The sequence below is a fragment of the Coregonus lavaretus genome (genome assembly GCF_964263955.1).
Source record: "Coregonus lavaretus genome assembly, chromosome: 30".
In the NCBI taxonomy this organism is placed as follows: Eukaryota; Metazoa; Chordata; class Actinopteri; order Salmoniformes; family Salmonidae; genus Coregonus; species Coregonus lavaretus.
This window is the reverse complement of record NC_140017.1, coordinates 15,222,294-15,243,407: the sequence shown is the minus strand read 5'-3', so window position 1 is coordinate 15,243,407 and position 21,114 is coordinate 15,222,294. Positions and strand designations below refer to the sequence as shown.

The window sequence follows — 21,114 nt, the reverse complement described above, 5'->3', positions numbered from 1 at the left end:
ATGGGCACCTCACAGACCTCTAGTGCCTTGGCCAGCAGGCAGACCTAGCTAATTGAGCCGTAGCCTAAGAATAGGTGGCCTTGTGTCAGCCAAGGCGTTGATGACTGACTCCCAGACCTGCCTGCCTGCTACCTTCCATCCTCTCCCTGTACTCACTCAGAGGTGGACGACACACACCTCTGCTGTCGCCTCTGACGAAATCCTCACAGGAGTTCCATAATGATGATGATGACAACTTCATAATCAGTAGCATGGGAGCTTCCTCTCTGTTCACTGGTTTCCTTACCTCTGTGACAGTTGAGAACACACACAGTATCATCCCCCCCGGCCTGGTCCATGTCCCTGACTGGGCCTGTCAGCCGTTGTCCATTAGGCCATATTAGTTTCTGTCATACACACACGGTCGGTGCGTAGCTGCTAGCAGACGGGCCACTGATTACCCGCTACGCTCCCAGAGCTAAGCTGGCCCTGCTGCATGTTGATGCCTGCCTTGTTTTCTGACTGGGAGACAGCGTGTTACTGACTGTGTGAGTGTTGAGCCTATCTCATTATTTCTAGGTGCAGCCAGCCAGCCACACCTTTACCTGTTTAGTGTGTCACAAAAGCAGATGTTTGATTAGGGAGCTGCGTGCGTTGTCAGGGAAAGTCTGTCAGAAGGAAGAAATGGGTGTGTAGGTCGGCTATGTAGGTTGTCTGTTCTTGCGACTCCCTTACATTCCTGCTCGGGGAGTGCTGGTCGTGGGTCGGTTGGCTGGCAGGCAGAGACCTGAGTTGTTTGTCCCCTTGTCTAAAACCTGGGCTATCCAGCTATCTACATGACCCTTAAGTTAACCCCTGTGAGGCTCAGCCCTGACCCAAAGACCAAAGGTGACCTTTGCTGTGGTCAAACTGAGCAGAACACAGCGGAACTCTGAGTTATTCTGATCCTCGTTAGTCAAACATGGACATACCAGCTGGTAGGAATACCATACCACCCCTCGAAGTAGCTTTGGAAAGAAACACATGGCTTTTATTTCCAGAGAACGAGACATTGAGACAATGTTTCCTCCTGGCTGTTGCCCTGTGTGTCTGTGTCCAGGTTAGTCCAGGTCATTGTTTGTAGACTGAGAGAGCAGAGATCCCTGTAATCCACTTGATCTGTGTTTTACTAAGATCTTTCCTAAGTGGCAATGATCCTGCTCTGTCCTTCAACAAGACAAGAATAGTGTTGTCTAGTTGTTAGTACTGTACACCTCACACACTCTCAACCAACACATACCTGGCCATAGAAGGGCAAGCTATTTGCTCACTATGGAAGTTGATTTAACGTTTGAGCAACACTGAGGTGTAAAATGCCATTGTTAATGCTCACAGGTCTGCCATGCCCAATCCCTTCCTGACTTAAAGAGATACACACCTGTGTCCCTGTGTGACATCATGACTGTTAGGGATATGGCGCCAGAGCCTTAGCGCCTCCTCATAGGGTTAGTAGTAGCCTAGTAGTGTCACTGAACTCAGTTACCACAGCAAGGAAGTAGAATACAATAGATATTTTCAACTGGTGGTTATGTGTCATATAGGCTATTGGTGTCTAGCTAGAGTAATTAGACAGAGTAAACCAGGTCACATTCTATGTTCAAGTTAGTTTATGTTGTGTTGGTAATTATCAACTGTGTTGATTTTAGCCATTTTGTTTGCATGTTAATGGTACTGTGCTGTGCCACATCCCTGCTCTGTTACGGAGGCCGGTAGCTAGCTACACCGTGTGGGAGCATGGTTTGCAGGGGATGTTTGTTTGTGTGTCAGCCCTCCTCCCCTGTCCCTGTGAGTCCCGGTCTCGCTCAGGCAAGGGTGTGATGGGCTGGAAGGCAGGGAGGGGGCTGAAGGGACTCATTATATACATGCTGCTAAATGGGCCCTTTGTGTGGCAGCCCGGCGGAATGGGGAGAGAGGCAGGTCCAGGCCCCACACCCTGTCATAATGTTGTCATACTGCAACACATATCGTAACACCCTGCCGGGCCATGCCTATCCTAGGGGGAGGGAGGGGAGGCGGGGAGGGATGATCGACTGATTCAAACTTGGGGTTGGGAAACAAGGCTTTTGGGGAGAAGGAGGTGATAGGGGAGGTGGTTAACAGAAGTTAAAAGGGGGGGGCGAGTGGGGGAGGGCAAAGATGTGTGTTCAAACGGTAGCTCAGAGAGGTTGAATGGCGCCATGTTGGGTCTCGTTGACTCTGGACAAGAAGAGCAAGGGTTAGTGTCCTCTATCTCTGTTTGACCCACTCAGGAATTGGTGTGTTTTACTGTTGGTGTGTATTACAGAAGCTATGTTCCAGTCTACTACACACGGAGCCAAGAACCACAAGTGCTGCTCTTATGATACAATTTCTGACTGATAAAGAATAGCCCAGTCAGAAAGGAACACCATTTAGCTCACATTTCAGATGCTTGCCTAGTTGCCTTCTCTGTGAGTTTGGGGAGAACATTTTTAACCCTCCACTAATGAATAGTGTGTGCCACAAGTTTTCAAAATAAGTAGATTCAAAACACGTGTTTTCCAATGACTGTTTCTCACTAGAAAGAAAGTGCCTCGTGACATAATGTAGCGGGGATAAAACACACATCTTTTTTTATCTTGGGTGCTGGTGTAGTTTTTAATAATGTGTACATTTAGCCTGGTCCCAGATCTGTTTGCTCTCAAGTCAACTCCTTGTCATGAGTCCTTTTTAAAGAATGTGTCACTGAACACAGAAACATATTTGTCATGACAGTTAGTTAGTTAACATGATGGGACAAACAGATAGGCCTATGTGACCAGGATAACGTATACTACAGTATATCAACCTTACAACTCACTTTCCCCTGAAGTACTCCGGTAAATACTTACTGGAGTAGGAGTGCGGAAATGGGATCAGTTTTGCCTTTTTAAATCATAATGAATGCGATTTATATGGACGGGGGACCTCATCCTACATCAGCACTTCTACTCAGAATTACGTCAACCAATCACGGTGCACTTCCTGCCACGTGTAGCCTACTGTCTGAGGAACTGCAGCCCCCCTGTTCCTGTTTCTGTTTGTTTGTTCCTGTGTCAATTTTTTATTATTTTACTAGGTAAGTTGACTGAGAATACATTCTCATTTACAGCAGTGACCTGGGGAATAGATAGTGGAGAGGAGCAGGGATGAATGAGCCAATTTATTTTTAGACCAGAGGAAAGAGTGCCTCCTACTGGCCCTCCAACACCACTCTGTGAGGTCACACCACTCTGTGACCTCGCTTCCGCCCTCTCTGACCTCACTTCCTGTCTGTCTCTCCAGACGTTCACGGCCTGGTGCAACTCCCACCTGAGGAAAGCAGGCACGCAGATCGAAAACATCGAGGTGGACTTTAGGGATGGCCTCAAACTCATGCTCCTGCTGGAGGTCATCTCAGGTGAGCCAGCCCATTGACTTGATCATCATGACACATACAGAGAGCTACTACCACAGCTAAGCGCTAATCTACTTTACTGCACTCTACTGTAGCAGGTTGCAGAGCTGCAACTTACTGTGACGGTGAACTGATTGAATTGTGCACTAACCAGAGGCTGGGTCCCAAATGGCACCATATCCCCTATAAAATGCACTACCTTTGACCAGGGCTTTGGTCAAAAGTAGTGCACTATGTAGGGAATAGAGTACCATTTGGGTACACCCGAATGCGGTGCCAGAGAAGGACTCTCTTTAAAGTATTAGTGTCTCCTGTTCTTTTGATACCTTTTGAACTAAGTAGTCTGGTCATAGGCCATGGTTTTGGCCCTGTAGAAGATGTTGTCTGTTTTGACTGGCCTTGTGTTGTGAAGGTTGATACTGTGACTTTAAAAGGAGCTGTGCCTGTCTTCTGCTGAGCCAGTGGAAAGAGCTGTTTTTGTCATGGGACTCTCTGGGCTCACTGCATTTTGTTTGCCTGTATGTTTCTCTGTGTGTGTGTGTGTGTGTGTGTTCATCCACAGGGGAACGGTTACCTAAGCCCGAGAGAGGCAAGATGAGGGTCCACAAGATCAACAACGTCAACAAAGCGCTGGACTACATCGCCGGCAAGGGGGTCAAGCTGGTGTCCATTGGCGCAGAGGGTCAGTTTACCTACCACAAGCACTCTGCACCAACACACACACACAGACAGAGAGCACTGACAAACAACTCCAAAGCTCACAGCATCCTGCCAAGTACATCTCCCACTTGGGAGCAAAGGCATTTGGCTGGAGAGGGAGGGCGCTCTGGGGGAGGGGGCAAGAGGCCCTTCACAAGGCCAGTAAATCAGGAGGAGAAACGACCTTGTAGTCCGACTCTGACGGTGACAATGACCTTCCTGCTCCAGCTGTCATGGCAAATGGCCCCACCAGCCTCCACCCCTCATTCCTACTGCATGATACACACAGCCCAGTTGTCAAACAGATCTGGGACCAGGCTAATGCATAACTGAGTTGATATTTTATTGTATTTATGAGTGATTTTCTCTCTTAGAAATTGTGGATGGCAACGCCAAGATGACCCTGGGAATGATCTGGACAATCATCCTCCGCTTCGCCATCCAGGACATCTCTGTGGAAGGTCAGTCTCTCTCCTTTCATCGCTCTCTCGCTCTCTCTCTCTCTCTCTCTCTCTCTCTCTCTCTCTCTCTCTCCCCCCCTCCCCCCAATAGGCAGCTACTAAGGTTGCTTTAGAAAACAACTTTCCTTTATGTTCTTCCTCTATTTCCAATGAGAAACTCATCTGAAAACGATATAACTGGTTAAATCACCCCTCATATTCAAAGGGATCCATTGCTGCTCTATGTTCTTATGCCAGTAACAGAGCAGGCATTTTCCCCTTCCACACACACACTCCTACTCAAAACACAGCTGTGCTGAGGGGATTCCACAGGGAAGTGAAGTGGAAGCAACTGGGTATCTCAGATGCAATGCCCCCGCACACACACAAACTAAAAACACCTCCCCTCCCCTGTTCTGTTCTGTTCTGCTGAGACCACAGGGGGTTGAGTGAGCCTAGCCAAGTGAATACAATTATGGCCTACATGCCTGCTCTGTTCTCACTGGCACTTGACTAAGACACAATGGCAGGAGAGATCGTTAGCCCTAGCTTCCCCAGCTCCGCTGTACTGCACTCATCTGTGACCGGGAGAGACGTTAAACACGTTAGCTATCTATACTGTACTCTCAAACACAGTCAAACTAGGTCTAGGCTGCGTCTGACTCTGAAATGTCACCCTATTTCTATAGGGCTCTAGTCAAAAGTAGTGCACTATATAGGGAATAGGGTGCCATTTTGTACATACATAGATCCCTCAAATTCTAATTTGGACTTCGAAGCCAGTTCCACTGCCTTTTTTCATTGTTCCCCTCTAATCAGGTACTGATGTAGACCTGGGACACCAGGTGGGTGCAATTCATGATCAGGTAGAACAGAACCAGCAGTACTCTGTACTCTGGACCTCCAGGTTAGGACTTGAATATCCCTGCCATAGACTGTTATCTAACTCTCCTTCTCCCCTTTCCAGAGACCTCTGCCAAGGAGGGCCTGCTCCTGTGGTGCCAGAGGAAGACTGCGCCCTACAAAAACGTAAACGTGCAGAACTTCCACATCAGGTAGCCTACGTGTGTACACACACACACACACACACACACACACACACACACACACACACACACAGCCTCGACAGCAGCTAGACGTCATGCCTGACTACAGAACCTGAGACCGGAACAGGCTATAGTAATTCTCCACAGACATTCTTGTTTGACCTCTATAAAATTCCACAGTAGTGAAGCCTGTTCAAACATTGCATCACTCACACACTCCAGCAAACTCCACCAGCTCTTCTAGAAAGGCTACCCTCTGCTGGTGAAACGTAGGATAGACGTTAGTAGTATGTGCATAACCTATGGATGTGCTGCATGGAACTGTCCCTTTCTTTTTTGGGGGTATTTTATTCAAGCAAAAAAAGAAAATATAACTTTTTCTCCCAAATTTCGTCATATCCAATTACGATCTTGTCTCATCGCAACTCCCCAACGGGCTCGGGAGAGGTGAAGGTCGAGACATGCGTTCTCCGAAACATGACCCGCCAAACCGCTCTCCTTAACACCCTCCAGCTTAACCCGGAAGCCAGCCGCACCAATGTGTCGGAGGAAACACCATTCAACTGACGATCGAAGTCAGCCTGCAGGCGCCCGGGCTGCAACAAGGAGTCGCTAGAGCGCGATGAGCCAAGTAAAGTCGCCCCCCCCGGCCAAACACTCCCCTAACCCGAACAAAGCTGGGCCAATTGTTCCGCCGCCCTATGGGACTCCCAGTCATGGCCGGTTGTAACACAGCCTGGGATCGAACCCGGGTCTGTAGTGACGCCTCAAGCACTGCGTTGCCGTGCCTTAGACCGCTGTGCCACTCTTGAGGCCACAGAACTGTTTCTTTCTGACCTCTCTCTCTCTCTGATCTCTTGCTCTCTCTGATCTCTTGCTCTCTCTGATCTCTTGCTCTCTCTGATCTCTTGCTCTCATATTGACAGCTGGAAGGATGGCCTTGCCTTCAACGCTCTGATCCACAGACACAGGCCAGAGCTCATTGACTACGACAAGCTAAGGAAGGTGAGTGGATCAACACATACTCCGTCAGCACACACTCCCACATCTCGCTTTGAGTGCATGCCACGTCCGTCACTTGTTTTCTCACCCTCTGATTGGTTGCTCAGGATGACCCCTTGACCAACCTGAACAATGCCTTTGAGGTGGCTGAGAAGTACCTGGACATTCCCAAGATGATGGACGCAGAAGGTATGCATGGGGCACAGTTACTCCCGTGTGTGTGTGTGACTGTAGTGCGTTTCTGCATATTCATACTGTATTGTATTAATTCATCTGACTGCTCTTTCATCCCAACACTCCGTGACTCCAGTGTGCAGGTGGATGTGTTGTGACACCACGGCTGCTGTGGTCACCCTTACAAACAGACCCTTAGCCTCTGCCCCCCCATGTCCCCTCAGCTCCTCTCCTTCCTCTCCTTCCCATCATCGCTCACCGTTGTTACTGTTGGATTGTCCATCCCCTATTTCCCTTGTCTGTGTGTTCGCAATTCTATCCTCCAGTGTGTATACCTGTTGTGAAGTGTTTGTGTGTGTGTCTCCCTCTACGTGTATAACTATCCCTGTCTCTGTCCGCCTGTATGTGTGTAACTGTGGTTTCCCTACAGACATTGTGAACACTGCCCGTCCGGATGAGAAAGCCATAATGACCTATGTGTCCAGTTTCTACCATGCCTTCTCTGGAGCCCAGAAGGTACCCCTTCCCCATCCCACCTTACCCAACCCGCCCCCCTGCCCTGATACTAACCCTCCCTGGTCCTGTCCTGTCCTGTCCTCCACATCTACCCCCACCCTTTGCTCCTCTCCTCTCTAGCATGGCTTTATCCTGCAGCATTGATATCGGCCTCACCGGAAACTGGTTTGGGACACTCCTTCCTCACACACACGCTACACACACTAAGTCTTAAAGTCTCTGAATCTTAATGTCTTGCTGGTAATAACAGGGCCCTATTGTTCCTGTGTAGTGGCCTGTCTGTGTATAGTGATTCAGTTGGAGTGGATCAGGCCTCAGGGGCCCTTGGTAGTTAAATGAATCATATAAAATCAGACAGTGATCACAATCAGCCCTGGGTCAGTTTGTGTCTGAGCAGAGAGTAGGCTAGTCAGAGGGACTCTTGAGAACTCTTTATAGATGTTTGTGATTTCACCCTCCACCACAACCCCTCTAGCTCTCTGTCTGCTGTTTTCATCCTCTGTTGCCTTTTCTCTCTCCCCGCCCTCTTATTCCCCTCCTCTCTTCCTCCCCTCCTCTTTTCCCTCCTCTCTTCCTCCCCCTCCTCTCTTTCCTCTCCTCTCTTCCTCCCCCTCCTCTCTTCCTCCCCCTCCTCTCTTCCTCCCCCTCTCTTTCCTCTCCTCTTTTCCCTCCTCTCTTCCTCCCCCTCCTCGTTTCCCTTCTCTCTTCCTCCCCCTCCTCTCTTTCCTCTCCCTCTCTCCTTTTTCACTCTCCCCCTCTCCCTGTGGACTGAGAACAGGAAGCCTGCCGATGGGGATGTTTTTTTGACTGCGCTGTATTTTTTTTATTAATTTAAGAAGTTGTTTATGAGCTCCAGTCTCAGGGGAGGTGCGCGTGCAGAACTGTTGTTTGCCACAGTCCCACTGTTGCCTACACTACAGAACACCACAGTAAGCTGCCAGTGAGCCCATGCTGGGTTACATGCAGGCCTTTGGGCAATCATTGTTCATTTTGGAAGATAATCATTAATACAGAGAAGGAAAGGACATTGGATAGACTAGTGTACCCTTTCTCTTTTAGTTTTAGGACTAGGAGGATCTTTTCTGCTATTACCAGCTTGACAGTTGAAATATTATAATCCACATAGAGCTGATTTAAACATGGTGTGTGTGTGTCCCAACCTCCGCATCGTGGCCCCGGCAGACCCCTCCTGTCTCCCGAGGCGGACTCTCTCTCTCGGTCACACTTTCTCTCTCTTTTTCCTGGTTACCATGGTAACACCACAGCGACCCAACCCCTCCGGTGCATCATGGAGGCCCCAGAGTAGGGGGCAGCAGCAATGGACTCCCCTCACTACCCCCCCCCCCCCCCACCCCCATCTCACCCCCCACCTCGCTGTGTGGCGGGACACTCTGGCTTTGGGTAACTTGGCTTCACCACTTCTCTCTCTCTCTCTACCTCCCTCCGCTCACTGCCTGGCCATGGTTGTGTAGACATCGTGGGCACGCTGAGGCCTGACGAGAAGGCCATCATGACCTATGTCTCCTGCTTCTATCACGCCTTCTCTGGCGCCCAGAAGGTGAGCACCGCCACTATGTAACCTTTAACCCATGACCTCTGTGACACCAGCCAGGATCACTGGCAATGTCACACTGGCCAATGATGCTCACTGACGCTTTGGGCTCACAGTACACCTCTACGAAACAACAAACACACGCTCCTCCTTACTCTCCAACTGCCCTATTTCAACTCTGACCCCATAGACTGATCATTAGCAGTGTTTCCCATAGCTACAGTTAAGGCATTACTCTAACAAAGCAGTTATGAAATGTATAGTCTAAAGTGGGATGAAATAAGCTTCCACTGATTTGTGGGAAGCACTGTTAACGACGGTTCAAATGTCCAACTATTAACACTACAACTGTTTCAATGTGTATAATGTGTTTTTATATAGAGATTACTCCATAGTGTGTTATTGGAAGTTCCTAGGCCAAGGCATAATACAGTTTGTTACTGTTTCTTTATTTCAGTGGTTTAAGTTTAAGTCCATAAACACACCAGCTGATGTGGACAAAAGCGGTACAGAACCAGTGACTGAATGCTCCCATTGTACAGGAGAAGCATGTAGCTTTTTGAGGCACAGAGTGTGAAGTTGGCACACAGAGTACATGGAACTAACCATTGTCAGCTGTAGCATGCTGCATTAGCCTATACCCTTACTACTGTACAGCCATCCAATGGATTTGTGTGTGCACGGTGTTTAAATAATCTGTGAGTGCAAGTCACGGCTTGTGTGTGGTTTTTGTGTGTTCACTCAGTTTACTGAGTTGTTCATAGCTAAAAACTAGAAATGACACTCCGTCTAGTTAGTTTAAAGTCTAACTCGAGTTGAGTAAGGCCAGCACATAGTACCTTCAGTTTGAGCTTGTACTGCAGTTGTGTTTGTCTTCGACTGGTAGAAAGCTGATCTGAATTGTACATTTGACCCCACTCTGGTAAAAGCCACACACATTTGTGCACATGCTCCTTGGAGTTGATGACCTAATCCATAACAAGCAACCTGTGTACACTGCTGACGATTCTCATCTGTGATAGGCTGAGACTGCAGCCAATAGGATCTGCAAGGTGCTGGCTGTCAACCAGGAGAATGAGCACCTGATGGAGGACTACGAGAAACTGGCCAGTGATGTGAGTAGTACCCCACAGTCTGTCTGTCTGTCGACATCCCTCCCTCCTCACCACACATCTACTGTCTGTCTGTGTCTGTCAGTGAGAAATGTTGCTCTGTCCCTCTGATGGGCTGTCCATGTTTCCTAGCTCCTCTAGTAACTTCCATAGGTTATAGTTCCTCTCATCACCTCCAAATAGGCCATTTCTCCACTAAACTTCCCTTTTACCTTTACAGTTCTACTCATATCTCCCATAAAAACATCTGCCCTCCTTTCTCTCACACTTCTCTGTTATTTATATCACTCCATCTCCCTCTCCTCCTCTGCCCTAGCTGTTGGAGTGGATCCGCCGGACCATCCCGTGGCTGGAGAACCGGGCTCCAGAGAAGACCATGGCCGAGATGCAGCAGAAGCTGGAGGACTTCCGGGACTACCGCCGTGTCCACAAGCCCCCCAAGGTGCAGGAGAAGTGTCAGCTGGAGATCAACTTCAACACCCTGCAGACCAAGCTGAGGCTGAGCAACAGGCCCGCCTTCATGCCCTCCGAGGGACGCATGGTGTCGGTGAGTGGGACTGGCGGACGGACGAATGGACACTCACTCACTCCCTCAGGAATAGAGACATTTAGAAGCAGAAACAGAGACTGTTTAGACATGTAGAGCAGTTGTACCAATGATACCATCCATATCTATTGGACAATTCACATGTTCATCCTAAAACTCTTCTGTATTATTTCAGTATCATTCTTCTTTAGATCATTATAATAGTAGTTCACTTTAGAGAGAGTAATGCTGTGATACAGTATATCTTTCTACTGTATGGTGGATCACAGTGTCCTCTCCTTGGCTGCAGGATATCAACGGGTCATGGCACAACCTGGAGGGGGCGGAGAAGGGCTACGAGGAGTGGATGCTCAACGAGATCCGTCGCTTGGAGAGACTCGACCACCTGGCCGAGAAGTTCCGTCAGAAAGCCACTATCCACGAGTCCTGGACCGATGGTATGGAGACTCTCACTAGTTACTGTACAGGCTGCACTGCTCCTTTTCCCTCACCCTCACTCTAGCTTAGGGTTGCAAAATTCCAGTGACTTTCCCAAAATTCCCAGGTTTTCCAGAAATCCTGGCTGGAGGATTCTGGATTTCCTGCTTGTTCTATCCTGTTTCTGGGAATCTTCCTACTGGGATTTCTGGAAAACTTTAGAATTTGGGGAAAGTTACTGGAATTTTGCAACCGTACTCTACCTAGACACTTGTTGATGTCCTCTCTCCCTATAGATCTCAAAGAACTAGGTAGAGCTTTTACCATATTGATAATAAAGAATAAGGGTTTGAGTGAGTTGATTTGGGTTTGGATATCTTGAGCCTAACTGTTTTAACCCTTTTCTCCCTCCCTAGGTAAGGAGGCCATGCTGACCCAGAAGGACTATGAGACAGCCAGCCTGTCGGAGGTCAAGGCCCTGCTGAGGAAACACGAGGCGTTTGAGTCTGACCTGGCCGCCCACCAGGACCGCGTGGAGCAGATCGCTGCCATCGCACAGGAACTCAAGTAAGAGAGCGGAGAAAAGGAGGGAGGGATGGGAGGAGTCCGGGGAGGGATGGGAGGAGTCCGGGGAGGGATGCGAGGAGTCTGGGGAGGGATGGGGGGAGGGATGGGAGGAGTCTGGGGAGGGATGGGAGGAGTATGGGGAGGGATGGGAGGAGTCTGGGGGGGGGGATGGGAGGAGTCTGGGGAGGGATGGGAGGAGTCTAGGGAGGGATGGAGTAAATCAGATGGGGGAGGAGGGGAAGGGGACTGAGGGTGGATGGGAGAACGGGAAGTCAGGAGGAAGAGATGAATGGAGAAATAATCCAGAAGAATTCAAGGATGGAGATTGTGGTCAGGTTGAGTAGGACTCATGTAGAAAGATAATAATTACGTGTGTGTGTGTTCCCCGTGCCTCAGTGAGCTGGACTACTACGACTCCCCCAGTGTGAATGCCCGCTGTCAGAAGATCTGTGAGCAGTGGGACGCCCTGGGGACTCTCACCCAGAGCCGCAGGGAGTCTCTGGAGGTACGCCCACGCAGCCAGCCACCTTTCACACACTCCCATCTATTCATACATGGGTAGACACGCACCCAAACACACACACAGACTTTCTACCAGGGTTCCCTTACCCTTCTGTGTCTCATGTTGAATCCCTGTCACATAGATTCTAGTGTTCCCAGCAGGCACCTGACCCCAGTCTCTCCCCCTCCCTCCCTCTCTCCCCCCACAGAGGACAGAGAAGCAGCTGGAGTCTATTGACGAGCTGTACCTGGAGTATGCCAAGAGGGCGGCACCCTTCAACAACTGGATGGAGGGGGCCATGGAGGACCTGCAGGACATGTTCATCGTTCACAACATCGAAGAGATCCAGGTAAAAGACGTGGGGACACCCATCACCAACCGTTTACTGCCTTACGTCTCCAGAGGGTCTCCACTATCACAATGTATCATCATGACCTGTGCTGTTAACAGTAGGTTGTCAATAAAGTTGTCATTTAGTCTCATACTGGGTAACGAACGTTTAGAATGAATGGGAATGGCTGGAAATCTACAGGTACAATAGCAATGCTACCGTACCTGTAGACTTCCAGTCATTGCTTTAACGCTACTTAGCATTGGCTCGCGAAACTACTGGTAACTTCCTTCATACTACATGCATGGTATCCACGAGTTCATGTGACTGATATGGGTACGTACTGTAATACTATGCTGATCTTTCTTTTAATCTTTCCTTTCACTTTGTCCTTCACCTCATTTCCCATCTTTCTCCTTTGTTTCTTTCTCCCTCTCTCATTTTTTTCTCTCTCCTTTCTCCTCTCTCTTACAGGGCCTAATCACAGCCCATGAGCAGTTCAAGTCTACCCTCCCAGAGGCCAACAAGGAGCGGGAGGCCATCCAGGCCATTCAGGCGGAGGTGCAGAAGATTGCCCAGTACAATGGCATCAAGCTGAGCGGGGGCAACCCCTACACCACCATCACCCCCAAGAGTATCGACAACAAATGGGAAAAGGTATGTGTGTTTGTTTGTGTGTCTGTGTGTGTTTTCAATGTGTACCTGTGGCTGTATGTTCATATGCTTTGCAAAATATATATATCTGTATATGTATGTGTGTGTATGTATGTATGTATGACATTTTAGTCATTTAGCAGACTCTCTTATCCAGAGCGACTTACAATTAGTGAGTGCATACATTTTTCATACTGGCCCCCCGTGGGAAATGAATCCACAACCCTTGCAAGCGCCATGCTCTACCAACTGAGCTACCGGAGGGCTGTAGCCATGAATATATGAATAATTTGGATTCAATTAATCATATATATATTGTGTGTGGGGTAGTTAATAACCTACCTAAAACAGGCTCCTGAGTGAGCCTCAGCCTTGTGGCATTGCTGCTACTATGGGAATGTGTGTGCTGTGCTGACTGTGGCGCCCCCATGTGGTGTGTGTTTGTAGGTGGAACAGCTGGTGCCCCAGCGTGACCGGGCCCTGCAGGAGGAGCTGGCCAAGCAGCAGTCCAACGACCACCTGCGCCGCAAGTTTGCCACCCAGGCCAACATCGTTGGGCCCTGGATACAGACCAAAATGGAGGTACAGTAAAGGAACCGAGACGTACACTTACTGTGCCAACCCATACTACATAAGATTGATCCAGCCCTCTTAGTGTCATTATTGGCTCTGTGCCTCCTGGGTCGTGTTCATTATGGCATTCAACAGAAGATGTTTTAAAATGTTTTGTAACAGAAAACTAAATTGAGCATTAAGGTTGACCCTTCCTGTTTCAGCCTGTTTTCTTCCGTTTGGTGCCTAGTGAATACACGCTGGCCCTGGCCTTTTGGTGATCTGATCCTTGAATATATATGTGTATGTAGGAGATTGGGCGGATATCCATTGAGATGAACGGAACTCTGGAGGACCAGCTGGTGAACCTGAGAGAGTATGAGCAGAGCATCATAGAGTACAAGCCCAACATCGACCAGCTGGAGGGAGACCATCAGCTCATCCAGGAGGCCCTCATCTTCGACAACAAATACACCACCTATAGCATGGAGGTAGCTACACAAAACACTGACTTTTCACTGCACCCCAAATGGGCCCCTATTCCCTTTATAGTGTACACTATGTAGGGCAGTGGAGGCTGCTGAGGGGAGGACGGCTCATAATAATGGCTGGAATGGAGTCAATGGAATGGTATCAAACACGTGGAAACCATGTGGTTGATACCATTCCATTGACTCCATTCCAGCCATTATTATGAGCCGTCCTCCCCTCAGCAGCCTCCATTGATGTAGGGGGTCATTTGGGACGCCGCCCTGCTCTCGACTTTCTGTTGGTTCTCTTTCTCTTGTTGTTTTTCTATGTGGAATAGGTCACTATTTTTCCCCATTATTTTCTCTGATTTTCATCATCTGTTCTATTTAAATTTTTAATTTTACCTGTTTATTTTACCAGGCGGGTCAGTTGAGAACAAATTGTTATTTACAATGACAGCCTGGAGGTTTTTGCTGTCCTCCATCTTTTAGATCAATGTTTGTCCGTTCGTCTCTGTTCTACATATCATGTTACACTGGTTACTATCTCTCCTCCTTACTCAATACTGTTTCTTCTGCATGTGGTTAACCTTCAACATATTTTCTCTTTCTCCCACACCCTATCCCTCCATCCCTCCATCTCAGCACCTGCGGGTGGGCTGGGAGCAGCTCCTCACCACTATCGCCCGCACCATCAACGAGATCGAGAACCAGATCCTGACCCGCGACGCCAAGGGCATCAGCCAGGAGCAGCTGCATGAGTACCGCACTTCCTTCAACCACTTTGACAAGGTCAGGGGTCAACAGCAGGGGTCAACATGGGGGATCAGGCGAGAGGGAACAGGAGGGCATCTTTTTGTATAAAATAACATTGAAAGAATGTCTGCGAGAATGCTGTTATTGCCACCAGCTTTTGAGTGTCTTACTCTAGAAGATGGGTTTACTTTTAACTCCTGTATGTGCATATTCTTAAGTCTTAAGCATAGTACTTAAGTCCCCCTCTTATTTCAGAAGGGAAACTCAGGTGGGAGTAAGAAATGGACTAGACTTGTGAGGACAAACCTATTCCTTGTTGTTTGTTGACAGTCACAGGTGGAACTAATAGTGTTTCACCATGGGCTGGGGCTGTGTAGAGTGGAGCTGAGTGCAATGAGAGGGGGGGATGTGTAACCCCTGAGTTCACCTCACCCATCCCACAGCGCCATACCTCAACACCATACCTCATCACTTCACCTCACTGTCTTTATGCATGCTGTGTTTGGCTCAATATCAAGACAGACGCTGCATCCTAAATGGCTCCCTATTCCCTATATAGTGCACTGCTTTTGACCAGGGCCCTTATGGTGTGCACAATATAGGGCAGAGATATTCAACTATTATCCTATGAGGTCCAGAGCCTGCTGGTTTTCTGTTCTACCTGATAATGAATTGCACCCACCTGGTGTCCCAGGTCTAGATAAGTCCCTGGTTAGTGGTGAACAGTGGGAAAAAAAGCAGTGGAACTGGCTTCGAGATCCAGAGTTGAATATGAGGGATCTAGGGAATAGGGTGCCATTTGGGACAAAGCTGTCCTGTCACTAGCACTATGGTGATCTTTGAGGACCTGTTGTCATTTCCATAAAGATATATAGGGGTCACCGTTAAACAGTGCTTGAGTATCGCATATGTGTTCCAAAGCGCTTACAGACAAGCGCTTTGGAGACACTGGCCCGTCATGGTCACTGGTGTGCCTGTCAGTGTGTCTAGTATCACAGATTTGTTTTCCCCATAAGCTGTTGTCATTGTTTAACATCTAACATCCGTTTGTCTATCTGTCCCCACCATGTCTGTCCGTCATCACCCTCGTCTTGCATGCCATGGTCCCATCACTGACCACGCTCACCTGACCTCACAGGACCACAGCGGGGCCCTGATGGCTGAGGAGTTCAAGGCGTGCCTGATCAGCCTGGGCTACGATGTGGAGAATAACAAAACGGTAAGGAGCGCAGACAAGTCGGGGGGGGGGCGGAGGGGCGGAGGAGAGAGGGGCTGCTGCTGTTACCCGTCTAACCTGCTGGGGCCGCGCTCTGCCTGGCTTTTTGCTTGCCTGTGCTGTCATTCACTCTCATTTCACTCACCCACTCACTCACTGGCCTCCACTCTAGCCACAGCCTCGGCTCCAACACTGCAGTTTTTTTTTACCTTGATTTGACTCATCTCTTTTTAACGTTGTTTCTGCTTTTTCCATTTTTTTCACTCCCCTCTCATTACTCACCTCTCCGCACCTTCCCCTCCTTTGTTCCTCCTCTTTCCATGCTTCTATCTGCTCATGTCTTCCTCCTCTCGTACTTTTCTGTCCCCCTCGAATCCACGCTCCCTCTATTGCTCTCCTTTTCCTTCCATATCTGTTCCTCTCAATCTCTCGGTCCCTGGGAACAGAAACGCACAGGGCAGATGGACATAGACAATTACCGCGCTCTGCTCGTTGCCACTGGAAACAGCCTGGTACTGCCTGCTGCTTCTCTCTGCTTTTTCTGCTCTCGTCTCAATCTTTCTTTTTCTCCCTCTGTCTTGAGTTTAGAATAAGACCCTTACTGTTGTAGCTACTGCAACATGGTAAGCATAATGTGTAGTAACTGTCTCTTGTAACACAATCCCTCTTAACAACCCTGCCCCTAAGCAGATATTAATACAATCTTTATCGTTGAGGCATGTTGTCAAATTCAAGTTAAATGTTTAATTAGTGGTAATATTGCTCAGAGGTTGGTCATTGGTCAGTGATACCCTCGATTTCCTATTGTTGTTTCTGGGTTAACCTGTGTTTTCCTGTGGTGGTGGTTTCCAGGGTGATGCCGAGTTTGCCCGCATCATGGGCATAGTGGACCCCAACAACAGCGGAGCGGTCACCTTCCAGGCCTTCATAGACTTCATGTCCAGGGAGACCACGGACACAGACACAGCCGACCAGGTCATCGCCTCCTTCAAGATCCTGGCTGCAGACAAGGTGAGGGGGTTTGTGGGGGTGGAATGGTGTTGGGCTCGTGTGGTGAGTGTGTGTGTGTGTGTCTGTGTAAGAGAGAGAGAATGTGTGTTGCAGCTACTTGAGACGGCTGAAGTAGACAAACTATTATTACTCAACTATCACTCTGTTATTCAACGTCCCTCCCTCCCATCTCTTTCCCTCACTCTCTGTCAGAACTTCATCATGGCCGAGGAGCTGAGGCGGGAGCTGCCTCCAGACCAGGCGGAGTACTGCATCGCCCGCATGGCGCCCTACTCAGGCCCCGATGCGAAGCCCGGAGCCCTCGACTACATGTCCTTCTCCACTGCCCTCTACGGGGAGAGTGACCTCTAGGAGCACACCACAGAGGGGAGGGAGGGAGACGGGATGAGGTTTGGGGTAGAAGGGGGGTACATAGAGGCTTGCCAGGCCCAATGCAGAGTAGACACTCTCCACCCCTCTAGGTATAGCCTGCAGTCACTGGGAGCAGTAGGAGGAGAGAAGAGGGGAGTGAGTCTGATTGGTTCTGTAGAAGAGGGTGGGGCTGCAGGTGGAGAGTCCTGGGAAGTGATTGGTGGACAGCTCTACTGCTCCCTCTAGGTTCTGGTCCCGCAGTGCCCCTGAGTACAGGTTTTCATCTCAAACTGGTTGGCTGTCCCAAGCGGTTATTGAGCGCAACTTACTTGGTTCACAGATCAACTACAATCAAATGCACATCATGTTATGGGGTGAAAACCAGCAACCACAGGTGCACTTCTGGGTCAGAACAGGATGGGAACACTGCTCTGTAGTGCAAGTCCCATCTTCACCCTCTGCCTTGGGGATGGATTTGGGGGGTGGGGGGGGGGGGGGATGGGGGTGGCACAAGATATTCAGATGATTCTTATACTATTTTTTCGTTTTGTTTATTTTATCTTGATGGGGGGTGGGGGGGTGGAGAGTTTGCGCGTATTAGAACACAGAGATATATGAAGGGGGGGCAGGGGGTTGAACAGAGAATAATGACATTTACCGCATTTTGCTGGATAAGTGGAACTTGGATTGCTAACCTCAACTCTTTCCTTTACCCATTTGTTTGTTTCTTTTCTCCAGCAAATGTGAGTAAGTGGGTTCAGTGCTGTACATACTTATTTTTCCAGTACGCAACACAGTCAGAATACTCATCGCAGGCTTGTAGGGCAAAACAAGAGTGGCATTTTTAAAAGCAAAAACAACAAATAGCGAAGGGGGAAAAAAATAGCAGTTTCACACATTGAGTACGGTAGATAGGTTTGAGTTACTGTGAGTCTCCATTTGGATAAAGTTTTTTTTGTTTTTTTTGTTTCAACTGTCAAATATGGAATCCTGTTGTATTGAAGATATGGTGACAATTTAGTTGAAGGAAGTATATGTGAGGCCTTTATAGCTTCTATGTAAACATCACATGACACTTGACATAAACATGTTGGCATTTAATAAACTTTGCTTTCATGATATATCACTTTTATCTTGGAGGCATATAAGGTGCTCTTGTTCACCCAATCTATTCCTTTATTATAGTTTCAACTGAAGAACATATTAAAGAATATCCCCTAGAAGCACAGCATGTCAGGTCATGTAATGCTTACATGGACAAAGTGAAGGCCCAACACTATCCTCGGCTTAATTGTTTCTATAGCAACACTGCTTTAGAGTTCCCTGATGAAGTTGGAAACGATGGGAGTACTAAAAATGTGCCTGATAATGGCTACAGCCCTGTCTCTCGCTCTCTCCATCTCTCCATCTCCTTGTCTGTCTTCCCTCTGCAGCGGAAAGGAGGGCAAAGGGAGTGGGCCAGAGTCTTAATAAACATTCCATAATGTCTTAAATAAAAGTAAATTACTGACTACCAATCTATGCAATCATCTATATCCAATATCACAGAGTTCAGAGAGAAATGGCGGGAATTTATTTGAAGAAATTAATTGACAAAATTAAGTGCAAGACATTTGTTTTATTTCTTTAATATTTGTAAAGGGGAGGGGTCGAGGAGCTTAGGGGGAAGTGAGCCGGGGAAGTGAGCCAGAGGATGAAAAATAAGACTTGGGCCAAAAGCTTGTACTTTTACCTACAAGGTTGGAAAGCATTGAACTTTGGAATTGTGATTTCTTCTTTTTTGTACTCTTTAATATCAAACCTTATCTGCTGTACTGGAAACTGCAAAACAGCCTTCTGTCTAAAAGTGAATTTCACAAGCACACATAAAGTTTCCTTATAAAATACTACTACTTTGTTGTCTTTCTTTCCTCTTCTCTAGGCCTAGGTCTAAATATATATACATAGCCTATGCATCCTCTGTAATACATGTTATTGTTGGTAATATTTGACTCTGGACAGTAAACAATCATTTTTTATTCACTTTCTGTGATTGTCACCTGAATTTAAACCAAAATCCAATCACCAATGGTGCATTTAAAATATAAAAACTAAACAAGTGCAAAACTATATATTACATCTGTGCTCTGGCTGAGTGAAGTAGACTATAATAGACAGAAAGGAGTGGTTGCCATCTCAAGCAGTGCTGAAACCCTTTTTTATTCAGATTGGCTACATCCATGAATTAATGGAATATACCTGTTACCTTGAGTCATAGAGCTCTGAGTGATCTAAAGTCAGTTTAGTTGTATCTCCTAAATGGTTATGGTCAGTACTAGATTATGACAAGCTGATCCAAGATCAGTGTGTAGGGGCCACACCTCCAAGCCATGGAGTGGAATCTGAGAAAGTCTATAAAGCCAATGTTCCCTAAAGAGGAGGCCGTGTATGGAGTAGACAAACACTGGCCAACTAGCCCAGACCAAAGGTCAGAATTTGCCTCAAGGTAAATATTTAAGCTGTTATTTTTTTATTCTACCCAAGGGAAAACGGGTGTGTGCCTTTTAGAAAGTATTCACAACCCTTGACTTTTGTCACTGGCCTACTCACAATACCCCATAATGACGAAGTGGGATTATGTTTTTAGAAATGTTTGCAAATTAATTAAAAAATAAAAAGATGAAATGTCTTGAGTCAATAAGTATTCAACCACTTTTTTATGGCAAGCCTAAATAAGTTCAGGAGTAAACATTTGCTTAAGAAGCCACGTAAAAATTGCATGGACTCACTCTGTGCAATAATAGTTTTTAACATGATTTTTGAATGATTACCTCATCTCTGTACCCCACGCATACAATTATCTGTAAGGTCCCTCAGTTGAGCAGTGCATTTCATACACAGATTCAAGCGCAAAGACCAGGGAGGTTTTCCAATGCCTCGCAAAGAAGGACACCTATTGGTAGATGGGTAAAAAAAAAAGCATGGTGAAGGTATTAATTACACTTTGGATGATATATCAATACACCCCGTCACTAGGAAAGATACAGGCGTCTTTCCTAACTCAGTTGCTGGAGAGGAAGGAAACCGCTCAGGGATTTCACCTGAGTTTAATGGCTGTGATAGGAGAACTGAGGATAGATCAACAACATTGTAGTTACTCCGCAATGCTAACCTAAATTACAGAGTGAAAAGAAGGAAGCCTGTACAGAATACAAATATTCCAAACATGCATCCTGTTTGCAATAAGGCACTAAAGTAAAACTGCAAAAAATATGGCAAAGAAATTTAACTTTATGTCCTGAATACAACGTGTTACGTTTGGGGCACATCCAACACAACATGTCACTGCGTACCACTCTTCATATTTTCAAGCATGGTGGTGAATGCATCATGTTATGGGTATGCTTGTCATGGGCAAGGACTAGGGAGTTTTTAGGATAAAAAGAAACTGAATAGAGCTAAGCACAGGCAAAATCATACAGGAAAACGTCACACTTTGAGACAAATTCACCTTTCAGCAGGACAATAACCTAAAACACAAGGCCAAATATACACTGGAGTTGCTTACCAAGACTATGTTGAATGTTCCTTAGTGGCCTAGTTATAGTTTTGACTTAAATCAGCTTGAAAATCTATGGCAAGACTTGAAAATGACTGTCTAGCAATGATCAACAACCAACTTGACAGAGCTTGAATAATTAAAAAAAGAAAAAATGTGCAAATATTTTACAATCCAGGTGTGCAAAGCTCTTAGAGACTTGTCCAGAAAGACTCATAGCTGTAATTGCTGCCAAAGTTGATTCTAACA

At 47.4% G+C, this 21,114-nt stretch overlaps 1 protein-coding gene across 3 annotated transcripts in view; it reads left to right on the top strand.

Annotated features, from left to right (window-relative positions):
* Positions 1 to 19,216, top strand: part of LOC311105462 (alpha-actinin-4-like) — a 36,927-nt gene extending 17,711 nt beyond the window's left edge. Inside the window, exons 2-22 of one of the 3 annotated variants that reach the window (XR_014610259.1) lie at positions 3,301 to 3,415; positions 3,975 to 4,094; positions 4,486 to 4,572; positions 5,519 to 5,606; positions 6,524 to 6,602; positions 6,707 to 6,788; positions 7,204 to 7,289; positions 9,864 to 9,956; positions 10,270 to 10,500; positions 10,790 to 10,937; positions 11,334 to 11,484; positions 11,881 to 11,989; positions 12,195 to 12,335; positions 12,792 to 12,974; positions 13,419 to 13,553; positions 13,835 to 14,014; positions 14,639 to 14,785; positions 15,888 to 15,968; positions 16,818 to 16,976; positions 17,169 to 17,414; positions 17,913 to 19,216. Coding sequence is in view for 2 of the 3 variants with exons in the window: in XM_084147622.1 (XP_084003748.1) it covers positions 3,301 to 3,415; positions 3,975 to 4,094; positions 4,486 to 4,572; positions 5,519 to 5,606; positions 6,524 to 6,602; positions 6,707 to 6,788; positions 8,762 to 8,847; positions 9,864 to 9,956; positions 10,270 to 10,500; positions 10,790 to 10,937; positions 11,334 to 11,484; positions 11,881 to 11,989; positions 12,195 to 12,335; positions 12,792 to 12,974; positions 13,419 to 13,553; positions 13,835 to 14,014; positions 14,639 to 14,785; positions 15,888 to 15,968; positions 16,818 to 16,976; positions 17,169 to 17,327 (2,574 nt within the window). In the remaining variant the exon portion in view is untranslated. Of the gene's footprint in view, positions 1 to 3,300; positions 3,416 to 3,974; positions 4,095 to 4,485; positions 4,573 to 5,518; positions 5,607 to 6,523; positions 6,603 to 6,706; positions 6,789 to 7,203; positions 7,290 to 8,761; positions 8,848 to 9,863; positions 9,957 to 10,269; positions 10,501 to 10,789; positions 10,938 to 11,333; positions 11,485 to 11,880; positions 11,990 to 12,194; positions 12,336 to 12,791; positions 12,975 to 13,418; positions 13,554 to 13,834; positions 14,015 to 14,638; positions 14,786 to 15,887; positions 15,969 to 16,817; positions 16,977 to 17,168 lie in introns of all 3 variants that reach the window. The other 2 variants (XM_084147622.1, XM_084147621.1) reach the window with 2 other exon arrangements.
* The last annotated feature ends 1,898 nt before the right edge of the window (positions 19,217 to 21,114 follow it).